Below are 14,931 nucleotides of genomic sequence, written 5' to 3'. Positions count from 1 at the left end.
AACCTGAGGTGAGCGGTATTTGGCCGTGAACGCGCTTTTTCAAAGGTTTGGTTGCAGCAGGTACCCGTCTCCTCCAAACTCTGCTCCTGTCGTTTTGGACCTGGTGGGTTTTGTGGCGCTGCCCTAGGCTTTCTTTAGTTGTGCTGCGCATTACATCAATGTGAAAACAGCTCTTGAAACAGGCTTTATCTAAGCAGAGCTCTTGGACAAGATGATAAAAGTCTCACTGCTCTGTTCTCCGGACGTCATCCTCTGTTTCATAACAGGCTCCTCTTGCTCTTCTTCAAGAGCAAGCAGAGCGATCACTAACTTTCTTCTCAATTTTAGTTTTTTGGCAACGTTATCCCCTCTGTGACATCCTGGGACCTTTGTTGCGTTTCATCCCCTTCTGTCTCTCCATTCTTTTCTTTCTCTTCATGGTAAACTATCTAATAACAGCAGAAATGCAGAAAAATAAGATAAGATGTAACGCTCATTGTGCTTGGGATATTTTATTCTCTTTGTTACTAATGACACTCACAGCTGCGCTTTGCATTTCAGCAGGACAAAAAAGCTTCCAATCCGATCATAGCTTTTAGAAGGTAAATACTAGTAGAAAAGGCTGAGCTGAACAGTATTTCCTAGTAGTATTTACCATCTGAAAGCTGAAATGAACTGTATTATCTAGTAGTTAGTGCTTACCAGCAAGACAGTAACTGATAGTAGCCATGGATACCATTTCTTTTTAGAATTACTTGGTTCCTGATGTTCTCTCTACCCAGCTCTGCGCTTTTGGTCTCAGCTGAGTTTGGTGCGCAGCTGCACTTCTTGTTGTTGTACTCTATTATTTAGTACACAGTAGCATCAGTCTCATGGTTCCCTACCAGGAGATTTAGTGTGTGTGTGTGTGTGTGTGTGTGTGTGTGCAAGGCATTAACACTGACAGGGTTAGGGGTTTGATTGCCAGTCTGATATTGAAAAAGTATGCACTCACGATACTGTAAGCCACTTTGGATAAATGTTCACCAAATGGCAGTTACATTATGTTACATTATGTATATCACATTATGCTTTTGGGACGTGCTGTGGCATTGCATTACCATATGTTACCTTACATCATGTTGTTTTATCTGTCTTTTCCCCTGCCTCTGCCTCAGGGCCCATGAGCAAGACTTGACTAAGAGACATGAGAGGGAGTTGGGGGAGATGAGTGTAGCCCATCACAGAGAAACCCACATCATGCTGGCTGACTTCAACAAGGCCCAGGAGGTCCTCAAAGACAAGATCTCTGCTCTACAAATACTGTAAGTGTGGGTGTGTGTGTGTGTGTGTGTGTGTGTGCGCGTGACAGTAATGACATTTGAAATTTGACCCATTAGACTGGAATAAATCGTTTATCTTCAGATTCTACAGATTCTAAATCAAAGTAATCCAAAAGTAACTGACAGTAATAAGATTATGTTATTGAGTTGGAATAATCCAGTGGGTTATATTTGTGATTTGATTATTAAGCAGATAATGTTGTACTGTACTGATTTATTCAGTGGGTCTTCTCTTAAACTCAGATAGATTGGATGGAGCAACACTGCCATCTAAGCACTGAGAATAGGTACTTAAGAATGGAGCAGAATGTAGAATAACATAATAATTATGTTATAATAACAACAATAATAGTCATATTGGCATAGGCACAGCAGACAATATGCATAATTATAAACAGCAAGGCTTTTATGCTCCTTAGTGTTTGTTTCTTTGTTTGTTTGTTTGTTTCTTTCTTTCTTTCTTTCTTTCTTTCTTTCTTTCTTTCATGCTTTTCTGTGTTTTTGTCCAGGTTGGAGGGGACAGAGGACAAATTCAGGAACAGAGAGAGCCGACCGGAAGACCTTCAGATCATAGCAGAGCTCAGAGAGATGGTCACCGAGAGAGAAGCCCTGGTCAAAAAACTAGTGGTGAGTTGACTGACAAATGGAAGAAAGTAGATAGATGAAGAGTGAGGGATCCTTGTCACTTTTTTCTACGATGCAGATATATAGAAATTCAGGAGCAGTCAATTGCTGGCCTTCAGGATTTCTTCAGTTATTCTCAATTCATAAGAAAAGATTAAGAATTAAAAAAGACAAAATTACTACTAAAACTGTCCATGAGTACCCAAAAATTTAAAGGGAAGATTTTGATGTTCTTTTTTTTTTTCTTCTCTTTTCTTTTTCTTTTTTTTTTTGAGGTTTTCAAAATTAAAGTCAGTGGTAGAGACTACTACTAAGAGGCCAATATGGTGAAATACTACTTTAGTTCCCACTGGGGTGATTGTGTTGTTTATGTAAATTATGTGTGTCTAGGAAAGATAAGTGCAAATCTAATTTTAAATATTTTGTGTGAAATTGAAGCATTTTTAACTTAAAGGGACACCTTGACATTTTAAATTTTGGTCTATGTTTCTTCACTAGGAACCTGTAATAATGTCACACGTTGTATATTGGAACAATGGCTTGTTAGCGTTGTTAATGTTTTCCTTTAAAACCAATGGGTACCTTTCGTCTCAAGATAGCTGATTAGCCTTCAGCTGATGTTTCCTTTTTATTTTCATGAGAATTGGTAATAATGCTAACACAAAGGCTTTAGTATGCCCGCCTGAATTATTTCTTGTTATGTTACAATTGTCTGGTGGCAATAACAGAATAAATTTCAAAATGTGAAAATATCCCTTTAACTCAGCAGACCTGAACTGATTTTAGGTTTTATCATCCTGTCTTATTATATCGTATTGTATTGTATCATATCATATTGTGTTGTGTCATTTCATATCAGACTGTATTGTATCACACTATATCATATTGGACCAGATCAGATCAGATCAGATCAGATTAGATCACATCGTTTTTTAGCAAGGCTTCAACAAGGCTGATTCTTATTGGTCAATAGTCTAAAAATTAATAATCGGTTTTCTTATAGGATGACAAGAAGTTCTACCAGTTGGAGTTGGTCAACAGAGAGACAGGCTTCAACAAAGTCTTCAATTCCAGCGCCAACGTTGGCGTCATCAATCCCCTTATCAAGGTGAGTGGTCTCCATACCTCAACTCTAGATATTTAGGACTCTGGGTGTACCGTGTGGTGTGATCCACCCCCCGCGTCAAAGAAGTCACAACCCTAGATATGTAGGATCTTGGGTGTTTGTGCCATCATCAACCCCCTTCATCAAGGTGAGTGGCTTCCATATCAAGTCCCTAAATATGTTGATGCTTTGGCTGTAGAATGACAAAAATCCCACACAACCACATACGCATGAGAAGCCATAGATATATAGGACTCTGGGTTTTGACAATGATGGTACAGTAGTGTTCTCTACTACCGTATTGTAAGAACTTGGATATATAAGACTCTGGGTGTGCTATTTTGAATGCCCTCCACTATACTACACTACACTTCTAGTTTATGATGCATGTACTGTAGGTGTAAATGAACATTGATTGGTTGTCAGAGCCATAGATTCTAAGTGTTGTAACTGCTAGGTGTTGCATGCTAAGCACCCTACACTACACCACTACCAGTGTGATGCATGTATAGTACAGATGAACACTGACTCCTAGTTTCCACAACTCCTCACACTGCTGAATTAGCTGAAGGATAGCAGATGTGCGACAACTTAGGCTGGGGATACACTACACAACTGAACAAACTTTGAGATGATTGGACATCACACACTTAATGACTGACATTCGCATATTTTTTTTTTTTTGGCGCACACATACGAGTTATAAATTTGGGGAACACACACACTTGATGACCAGTTGCATTTTGGCGAACACACACTTGGCGACCAGCTGGATTTAGGGAACACACACTTGATAAGCAGTTGCATTTTGGGGAACACACGCTTGATGACCAGTTGGATTTTGGAGCGCACACACACTTGACAACCAGTTGGATTTTAGGCGCACACTTGATGACCAGTTGGAATTGGGGAACACAAGCTCAATGACCAGTTGGATTTGGGGAACGCACATTTGACAAGTTGAATTTGGGAAACGCACACTTAACAAGTTGAATATGGGGAACACACCTTTGACAACCAGTTTGATTTGCATAACATACACTTGACAACCAGCTGGATTTGAAGAACTCACACTTGATGACCAATTGTTTTTGGGGAACACACAGAGGATGACCAGTTGAATTTGGCAAACACACACTACCTGAGTTCTAATGCCATGCAACTCCCATATCATGCAAAAACACACATTGTCACACAACTAAAACACACATGGAGTTAGAGCAACTTGCTGCTGTATTTTTTCCCTCATGTCGTATTTCCAGTCTCTGCTCAGATGTCTTTCGCAGCTGTAGCTAAAAGTCATGTAGTGTGTCCCACGCCTACTTTCACTGGTACCTTAAACCCCATCCCCTCCAAACCCCCTTTCAAAAAAAACAAAAAAAAACCCATCAACCCTCATTTAGCATGTTCACAATAAGACAACAATGTAACCAATAACAACCATTTTATTTGATCTGTCAATATTTTAGAGCCCTAATTGAGAATTTTTTCCCACTGCTTTTTGTGGCACGTTCTTGATTTGACATTGAAAATTCATATTTATCTGTCATCTAGGATTAGTGCTCACATCAAGAGCCCTGACACTCATTTAGGGTTACTGACTGTTTGAAAATGTGGTGGTCAGGCTTCCCTTTGGTTTACCTTTAGATTACAGAGTGGGCCTTTTGTGAATGCCACTGGGTGTCCAGCCATGTTACAAAAACTCTATAGTCAAGTTCCATGATCATCCCTATTGTTCTATGCCAGCTGATCTTTAGCATATTGGACATCCCATATTGGTGAGGTTGTGGAGGGAATTGGTACATATTTTCCAACCACTACTTGGGTAAAGAAAGAGCTGTGACGTAGTACCCGTTGAACAAACAAACTCTATGAATAGCTCTGAACCCATCCAGAAGGAATAAGGCTTAATTTCAGCATGATCACATCCGCTCCTCCTTCCCCTTCCTCTTCCTTCCCCTCATGCCTGTGTTGCTCGCTGTGTCATCATCTGTTTTTAAGCTGGACCTACTGGGCTCTTGTGCATGCGTACACCGGACATTTTGGTTCCCCACAGTCTAGTGCCAGTAAGACAAGGACACCGCAATCATGTCATCACATTGAGGATGTGGCATTCATGGGACTAGCGTTGCTATTATTACAAGGATCAAGGACACACCGAGAGAAAAGAGCAACACATGAATAGGCACTGGCACACTTTGGTGACTGCTGTATTCTTACAGGACTATTCCAGCATAATTGGAGTTTTTTTTCCATCCACTTAATTCTGACTGTTTTTACATGCATACGCCATAAATAACCATATTTTTGCCATACCTCTTAGGCTCATTCACTCCCATTCAATTCAAAACACCATAATAAACAACTCCCAGGACAGTGATCTCCCACTGAGCAAAAGACGTGATTTCAACGTCGCATCTATGCTTTAGCTCTCATATAGCCCAGGATCATAGGCTATGTATAGACCTATTTTAGACCAAGCAGTAAATACATTATTACAATGAATAAACATCTGTAAATACCAAAAATATGCACCAGAGAAGTCCTGTAGACTAGCCTACAAGATAATTATCTGAGCACAAGAAGTAATTTCAACATTGCGTCTATGCGTAGCTCTCATATAGCCTAGGATAATTTTGTCTATGTATAGACATCTAGTAAACTTTTCAACCCCATTTAAACGGCTATGGCCATTTAGACGTGTTTTAAACGTCTAATCAACGTAAAATTGCTCAGTGGGCTATGGTGCATACCATGCACGTCCTGGGTTGGAATCCAAAGCAGGACTTGTGTTGCATGTCACCCCCCTCTCTCTCCCCCGCCCTTTCCTGTCTCTCTTCACTATCAACTATCTAATTCAGGCAAAATGCCCAAAATATAATCTTTAAAAAAAGAAAACTCCCAAGACGACTAATTCGGTAGGTAAAGGTAATCATCACAGTGAATGAGAAGCCAACAATCGCGTTTTCCAAAGTTGCTAATATCAGGCTATAAACTTTTACATTTTGAAAGAAGTTCCATTAACTCTAAGATTCATATTAATGCATGGATTCAGGAACACAGCGAGAGCTGAGACGAAACACTTCCAGGTCACTATGTGTCCGATTTCTGCATTTCCTCTCCAAAATAAATTTTTCAACCAATGGCTGACATTTTCTGTAAGGACCTACCTTCTGTCAGCCCCAACCAGTCAAGCCAAGTGCAAACCAAAGAAAGACACTCGCCAGCTGTAGTCCTTAGAATGAAACAGGAATTATTAATAATAATAATAATAATAATAATAATAATAATAATAATACATTTTATTTGTAAGCGCTTTACATAGTACTCAAAGACACTTTACAACAGCTAGGGGAAAATAAAAGGAATACATAAAAACATCGATACAAAGTGATGATGATAAATGAAGATGATAAAAATAAAAATATTGAAAAGAGTGTGCATTTCAGTTCTGGAGAGGCAGTGGGAGTCAGATATTGTAGGCCTTTTTGAAAAGGTGGGTTTTGAGTCTATTTTGAGTCACTTCTATTATTGAATGAAGGGAGTGGTGCGGTGCTTGGTCTTGGTGATGGGGGTCAGGAGGTTGGCATCAGCTGATCTGAGGTGGCGGGTGGGGGTGTGGCGATGGAGAAGGTTTGTCAGGTATGAGGGGGCAAGATTATTGAGAGCTTTGTATGTGATGAGGAGGATCTTGAAGTGGATTCAGTTCTGTATTGGGAGCCAGTGAAGGTGTTGAAAGATGGGTGTTATGTGGTCTCTGGAGCGGGAGTGGGTGAGCAACCGGGCAGCTGAGTTCTGAACGTATTGTAGTTTTTGGAGGACGGTGGAACGGAGGCCATACAGGATGCTGTTGCAGTAGTCCAATCTGGAGGTTATGAAAGCATGGATGAGTGTTTTAGCAGCTCAGATGGTGAGGGTGGGCCGAAGTCGAGCAATATTGCGGAGATGAAAAAAGGACGTTTTGATGAGGTTGTTGATGTGCGACTTGAAGGAGAGGGTGGGATCCAGAGTGACACGAGGGTGAAAAGTGAAACGAAGGTTTCGGACCAGGGGGGAAGCTGTGATTGTGTGACCATCGATGTTGAGTTAGAAGTCCCGGGAGGAGGGGAGGTTTGATGATGGATGATGATGTTTACCGATTTATTGCAGTTGAGCTTGAGGAAGTTGCTATTCATCCAGGTTTTTATTTCAGTTAGGCAATTCGTGAGGGTGGAGAGAATGGCAGGGCTGATGGCTTTGGTGGAGATGTAGAGCTGGGTGTCGTCGGCATAGCAATGGAACTGTAGTCCGTGGCGGCCTATGATGTGACCTAGGGGGAGCATGTAGAGGATGAAGAGGAGGGGATCAAGCACCGAGCCTTGGGGGACACCATGGGTGACGTGGTGTCGGATTTGCAGTTATTGATGGAGATGTAGTGAAATCGGAAAGGTAGGATTTGAACCATGAGAGTGCTGAACCAGTTATGCCAATGCAGGATTGCAGGCGACTGAGGATTAAATAATTAAAGCTACATTTTATACATTTATGGCTTCAAATTGCTGCAATCTAAAAGGTTACTACTACTATTTAGACATTGTTTGTTTCAAAATATTTAATTTATCTCATAACATGATAAAAGGACTGTAAAACGAGCTACAGTGATGTAAAACAGTAAGGGAATGGGGGAAATTACTAAAAACTCCATGCTGGAATGGTCCTTTAAAGTATTGGCCCCATCAACAGAATGTCAAAATGTTGGAACTTTTGTTTGATTCATAATACCATGGTTGTCACTACTGCAGAATCACAGGATATACTCCAATGCTCTGGTTGCTCTGAACCGAAAGACCCCAACTGTTTTCTCACTATTAATTCTCACCCATTTTTTTCAGACACAGAAATGCATAGGCTAATTAATTGTTTACTCATCTTTTGAAAAAATGAGATTCAAATCCTATGTTCTCAGAAGTAGTAATCAGATAGATACATAAAGCATGAAAATATAACCTCAAATAACGCAATGGGGTGTTTGTAATTCAGCTTTTTGATCAACTTGCTTTGCGACGAAATTGGTAGCAGTTACAGTACATTGTTTTAAACACTCACACTGCCAAGTGGCAACTTTGTACGTTGGCGGCCCCAAATGGCAGCGAGAGTTAAATGTTTACATTTTGAGGACTTCATTACCCAGAAATCCCACAAGCTGACATCAATAAACTAAATGCCTTCTTCTTGTGTGGGGTGCAGGTGGTGAAGTGGTTCAGCCATCCCTGGACGGAACGCTCACTCACTGCTGTTAGGAGACACTTTTCACCCTTAAGTTTTGATTAGTCACTTCCTGTGTGGAGAAGATTTCCCACCAGTGACCATACCGAGACTACAATTTAATATGGCCAAATAGGGCGACTCCACAGGGTCTCACTTCACTGGGGAAGCTCTTCTCTGTTGCCACCCCACGTCATGATTTAGGCTGTTAAACAGTAGTGTTGCGCCTATTGCAGCTCTAAGCAAGTTCTGTTGAGTTTTGCATCATTTCAAAAGCATAAGTTTAGCAAAAGCTAAATACTGAACACAGTTTAAACTGCTGCCAGTCTTCTCATTGCACACTAAGTTGATCATAAAGGTGATTTGCTAAAATGTCAGTGTATTGTAATATAAAATTACCTCCCCAACCCTGCCTTTCTATGTGTGTCTATAGTTAAAAACAGGCAGCCAATCAGGTCACCACTTCGCCAGCTTTCCTAGCCAATCGGCTCTTCGATTCATCAGCCCTCCTACCATGAGTCATGAGGGAGAGGAAGAGGAGGGACAGGAGGTGGAGGAGGTAGGACCAGGAGGCCGCTTTGCGCCTCCTCGCTCCCCCCCCCAGAGGCCCGCACCCCGAGTTAGGAAAGCCCTGCCTCTGTTCAGCCCTCCTCCTCCTCCTTCTCCTCAGCATCCTCCTCTTCCTCCTTCTTCTTCTCCTCATCCTCCACATCATCCCCTGCCAAGCCTTGCTCTTCCTCATGCTCCTCATCCTCAGAAACCCCAGGTGCAGCATCAGGGCCTACAGAGCTTTAGGAGGTGAGAGCTAATCTGCCTTTCTGCCACAGCTGCCGTCAATTCACTTTCGGTTCACTTCATTCAGGGAGTGGATTTTCTTCACACTTCGCATATAAGGAGGGCAAGTTCATTGTGCTGTGAGAAAAGGCTTTACTTCTCCATAGGGAATTTCGTATATAATTGTATTACTGAGATGTTACATTCAGTGAAATATGATATTTCATTTCCTTAAAGAAAATCTGATTTTATTGATTGTAATTACTGCGGGCTGCTGAAGACAGAAATTAAGTATTTACAATGCTTTATTGCAATTACCTTTAGATCAGAGTTTATAGATCAGAGTTTATAACCTTACCTATTCAAAAATAACTGTTCTAGTAAAGATCATGCAGTTAATTGTCCATCAGAGCATAATATGTATTTGTCAGTGGGAAACAACACTTAATTTGTATTTCTCACACACAAACACAACCAGCAGTGGCACTAGTTGTCACTTCCTTTTCGGTATGACAAGGTTGTCATGTTGATCCCATTACGAAATAACTGAGCTTTGGCAGGGTTGTTGGTCTGCCTATTAAGAAATAACTGGGAATGAATTCTACAGCATTAGCTTGTGCAGTTTCTATTGTCATTTTGAATTGACTGAACTGAAACTGAATTGACCCCAGCCTGTTTCCTGCCCCAAACTCCCACTCTCTCTGCCCCCCACCTCACTTCTTGGTTGTCTCCCCTTCTTATCCTCACTCCTCTCCCTAAAACTCAAAATAAATGGGTTTATTTCTTTCAAAGACCGATACTGGCCTTTGGTTAAAGATCAGATATCCAATATCCATGTCCACCTCCCATATGATGGAGGTTCCTTTTTCTAAAAGGTACCTTTGTCTGTAAAACCTGCAATGAAATCTGCCTCACCATGTCTTATGGAGCTGCTAACCCACCTAAAAATTGTATTTGTATGGGTTTCAATGAACAGCATTAGTGTCCCATGGTCTAATTTCTGTTTCAGAGGCTTTTCCACCAAGAATATAACTGATGGAAACACTGTAACCTTGATGAAATTGGTCATATTTTAAGATATTGGCTATCGGCAGCTTCAGTTAAAAAATACCGGTATCATCCTTCAAAACCCCACATGGGTCGGTCTTTAAAATAAACCCTTGTCACCTGCGTCTCACCAAAGCTCTTGGCACTAAATTAAGTGATTCCTTGGCATTTTGACTTTAGTCAGAACAATGGGTACCTTTAGCAGCAAGCTAGTGTTGAGGAAAAAATCTGTCAAGCTGTCTTTGCTGTGTTGTTCCGTATTCAAGTTTTACTATTGAATATATACTGTATATATAAATGGTAAACAGCATACAGAGATAGTCTGTCTGAGTAGGCTGAACAGACAGACAAAGCTAGAGCAATACAGCAGAAGTCCATGGGAAGATGGTGATAAGAGAGTGAGCTAACGCTTATAAGAACCTACAGTTACAGAGGGCATAATGTTACTATGAATCAAAAGTGAAAATTACTGGATGGACAGTGGGCATGGAAAACTACTGAATACAGAGTATAAGCTAAAGCAATAGTAATATGTGTATTTACTGGTTTGTCTCAACGCTAGCTCACTGCTAAAGGAAGCAGCACACAATGCGATCAATGCTAACTAGCCATTTTTGGTACCGTGGTGTGGAAGGTATCTTCACCAGCCTGTGACAGGTGTCTGGTGATTAGAAATAGCAGAATAAATTTGCCATTTTTAACCCCCAGCCAGCACCACTTATCACAATATGGAAAAGATACAGTCTAGTAGTATTGTTTAGCGGTCCTTGTTATAGGCAATAGGTACAACTAGTGATAAGCCAGCTTCCTGCCAAAGAGATCCACTGGTTTCAGAACACAATGCTAACATGCTAACAAGCCGACTTTGAGATGTTGTGGAAGGTATCTTCCCTAAATTCTGTAAATTTGTCAAGGTATCCCTCACCCCACTACAACCATCCTCACCATCATCACTCAAGTTCTAGACTAGACACAAAACACAATAGATCATGTTTGGATTTTAAAAATGATGCGTATTGCTATGTCTGCTATGCTTGTCTGCTCTTGAGGTTAGCACTGGAATGCAACATTGGAATGGCATGTCAGCTCACCTAAAACTGGCATGACACTGGTCTGATCAGTACATGGAGGAAAGAAAAACAAGGAGTGGACACCAACATCACAGCAAGACACAACTGAGGTTCCATACAACACATGCTCAATGAGAATTTATATATCAAATTCTTGGTAATACAGCATGCATTGGAGAGAGACAAGAAAAGCACAAGCGAGATTGCCTGGGTCCAGACCTTTGAATCCACCCACTCCACTGAGTTGGCTGATTCTGGTCTGGCATCGTGACATGAAACAGCGGTTTCTCGGTTGAAAAATGATTGGTCCAATGAGCGTCGGGGGGGACTAACGATTAGCCAATCAGCACCACGGGCGGCACTAACGCCGTTGTCAAGCTGTGCGCCAGAACCAAGGAGGAGTAATAACAACAATGGCGACCGCTATAGACAAGATAGACGCTGCTTAGACGGCATGTCTTCTCAATATCGTCCGACATCGTACTTTGTTTTTACTTCGCTCCGTGTTGTCAAAGATGCTCTATACTTTCTGAACCGTCTCTGGTGTTGTCATGGCTACACATCAGTGTCGACTTAAAATGACGTTAGATTCAGGTGGATACGTTGGTCTCTAGTGATTGGTTAGGGAAAATCGAATCCCCCTCCCCCACGGAAATGGGTTTAAGTGGAGGCAATGTCAGACTGAAGATGGAAATGGAGTGTAACGAGTTGACAATTCTGTCTGATATCAGGCAACAAGCGAGAGGATGGTGACATGAACAAAGGTCAGAGGTGATCACATGAGTACCAAAATAGTAGAAGTAGGTTTACTTTGTTGTAGAAGTAAAATTACTAGTGTACAAAAAGTACAAAAAAGAGAGTAATTGTAACTTGTTACTACCAGTCTTGACAAAGGTTGTGAGCATGCTTGTTACATAATACATGCTTTAAGACCTCTTTCTCATCCTAAGTGGGTTAAACACTCCACTGTCAATGCATCAAACCCCAGTTTCTTGACTTTGGTGAGAAATCTGTCCATTCCTCGTTTTTCCTTCTAGAGTCAATGGGATTGAAAACAGTGATTTACCTCTGCTGCCCATAATCCTTTAGGCTTGTCTCTCCCAGAGCTAAAGATAGAAAGAGTTTGGCCAGGATGTAGTATGGGCGTTCTGTTGCTGCCCCTTTTCCAGATCTAACACGTGTTGGCTGTAAATATCTTGTTCTGGCTGTTCCATAACACCACCATACATGGCAAACAAGACCAGCTGCCATAACATCACCAGGGACTTAGAAACAACCATGGAACAGGGTTTTTGTTAGCCTGAATGGGCCCTAGATGTTGCCATCATCCATTTGCATTTTCTCGAATCTTGAGTCTGATCGTGACCCATTCAAAACCTTGGAGGAGACCTTGACCACATACCGTAATTCAAGAAGCGGCTGGCCTCCTCTCTGAGTATATACAAGAGGTATAAAATAGACAGTGGATGTTTGATTTTGTTGTTAAAATCCAATTTGAAAAGAAATATTCACTTCCATAACTCCATGTCCAAGTCCATTCATCCCACTGTCCAAGCAATGTTCTCCGCAACCATGTGGCACCTCTAGCAAGTCAAGACCAAAATTTGAAGGAAGAGTGATACACTTATCAAACAAACCTAACAAACCCAATAATTAATCTATATGGTACAGATTATAGTATTGTATATTAGCATTTGATATTAGCATATCACTCATATTTTGAAATTTGGGTGCTAGAGCAGTGATTCTCAACATTTTTCATATCAAGGACCCCTAATTTAGTACACATTAGGGCCACGGACCCCAATTTGATGAAATGTTGTCTCTCGGACCCAAAACTGAGAATACTTTTATTGTTAGATATGATTTTGTTCAGAATTCCATGACTACCTGTATTGTAGGTAGAGAGATAACAGTGCAACTATGATCAAAATAGTCATTCTTTTACATTCTCTAATTGTGTTAACTTCTTTTAAATTAAATAATGGTGAAGTTTAACAATTCATCAATTTGCTGGGGACCCCCTGGAACCCCCTCAAAGACCCCTGGTGGTCCCCGGACCCCACGTTGAGAACCACTGTGCTAGAGACCACATGAACATGGAGAATGGTGCTTGTTGCCGTAGGGCGAATGGTGTACTTAGACATGGAGTTTTCCATTTCTGAAACATTCTAAGCTGATTTTAACAATGGAATTCAACTTTTGAGTGTCTATTTTTCACATTTGTTCTGTATACTCAAGGAGGAAGCCATCAAATCAGATCCCGTTGTTGACCAGCCGCTTCTTGCTGCATGGTATGTGATCAGGATTTCCTCCAAGGTTTTGATTGGGTTGTGTTTGGTCTTAAGTGCAGTTGAAATTGCAGTGACATTTTGCAGCCATTTGGACCGAGGTTTTCAAGGTCCCATAATATGGAAACTGCACTATCCAAACTCTGTCTGTCTATGGCTCTGCATACAACTCTCTATATGTTTGTGGATGGTTGGATGGTTGTGTATAACTGTAACAGTATCTGTATGTGTGTCTATATTTAAAATTCTTCCTTGGATGTGATGTACAGCTGAGTGGTTCATTTTCAAAATGCTTTATATCCATTCTACCAGAAAACACTACCTTAACTTCAACTTTCAGTAGCTCTAAAATCTAGATGATCCAGTCTGTTAAAGGGTTTGTTTACGATAAACAAGAAAAGTACAATAATCAGTTTTAATTTTGTGCGATCAGCCTTTGTGTAATGAAAGGTGTCACTTTTTCCTCAATGGTGTATTGTGAAACAAAATTATCCAGTTGCTGTATAGAATTTAGAGAGGCACTTTTCACTGATTCTAGGAATTTCAATTTAAGCAATACTATCTACCTGATCCATTGTCAACAGACAAAAGTGACTGGGATGTAATCCATTTTTGACCATTAGAAAGAGTGAACATCCTTCTATGTGTGAAAAACACTTTGCTTTTCTTTCTGACATGCTTTAGTATCACATTTTTGTACAGGAAAAATTATACAGTAAAATATCATTTTTAGCCCAGTATCCCTATTTCCTCATTCAGTGGCTCCATACCTTTTCTCTGGAGGTCTGTGTTTGTGTGTCTTTCAAATGTTTTCAAAAGTTTTTATTGTATGGTGAATTTCATTTTATTTACCAGAGTATACGATACATACATACAAAGACAATAAATATTCAGCTCCACCTTTAAAACCTCACCACCTCACTCAATGGTCACTGCAATAGCACTTTTTAAAAGTCTATAACTTTAAAGTTATGTCTGTCACACATTTCAGCAAAATATGAATTGATTTCTTACATATTTCTTACTATGGAGCTGCCAGGCCACCTGTAAAATGTCTGGACGGAATCTTCATTAAAATACACAGATCCTGTCACCGCTATGCGCTTTTTGTTTCTTGAGAGGAGCCAGCTGCCGAAAATTATTTACATTTAGCAATCAGTCTTAGTGGGACTTCAAACTTTGAGCAAAGCCAAGAAAAAAAAGGAAAAGCGCTGAAAAGCATTGCAGCGGCTTTGAACTACAAATGTGAAACTCGCAAGATAACGCTGTTGTGCTTTTGTTCTCCCAGCAAAAAGGCAGCGGACACACAGTGTAACGAGACAGAGAGGGCCGCTGCTGCCTTCGAGTGCTGAGATAATACAAGCACAGCCGGAGCTCTGCCCGCTGGAGGGCGTCATCTGCATACCAGCTAAATATAGGATTTAGTTTACCATCCAAATGGTTGTTCAGGAATGCTGAACAACCATGCTCAATAG

At 40.8% G+C, this 14,931-nt stretch overlaps 1 protein-coding gene across 1 annotated transcript in view; it reads left to right on the top strand.

The window, feature by feature from the left end:
* fam184aa (family with sequence similarity 184 member Aa) overlaps positions 1 to 14,931 on the top strand; it is a 94,854-nt gene that overhangs the window by 78,315 nt on the left and 1,608 nt on the right. The window contains exons 20-23 of the mRNA XM_071515120.1: positions 1,137 to 1,283; positions 1,811 to 1,928; positions 2,929 to 3,033; positions 8,708 to 9,072. Of these exons, the coding sequence (XP_071371221.1) occupies positions 1,137 to 1,283; positions 1,811 to 1,928; positions 2,929 to 3,033; positions 8,708 to 9,072 (735 nt within the window). The remainder of the gene's footprint in view (positions 1 to 1,136; positions 1,284 to 1,810; positions 1,929 to 2,928; positions 3,034 to 8,707; positions 9,073 to 14,931) is intronic.

Source organism: Centroberyx affinis, unplaced genomic scaffold (genome assembly GCF_046629955.1).
Source record: "Centroberyx affinis isolate AG114_WGS23_722 - 3 ecotype Tasmania unplaced genomic scaffold, CSIRO-AGI_Caff_v1 ptg000309l_1, whole genome shotgun sequence".
In the NCBI taxonomy this organism is placed as follows: Eukaryota; Metazoa; Chordata; class Actinopteri; order Beryciformes; family Berycidae; genus Centroberyx; species Centroberyx affinis.
Note: the sequence above shows the minus strand (reverse complement) of the source record. Positions and strands in the feature narration are given on the sequence as shown.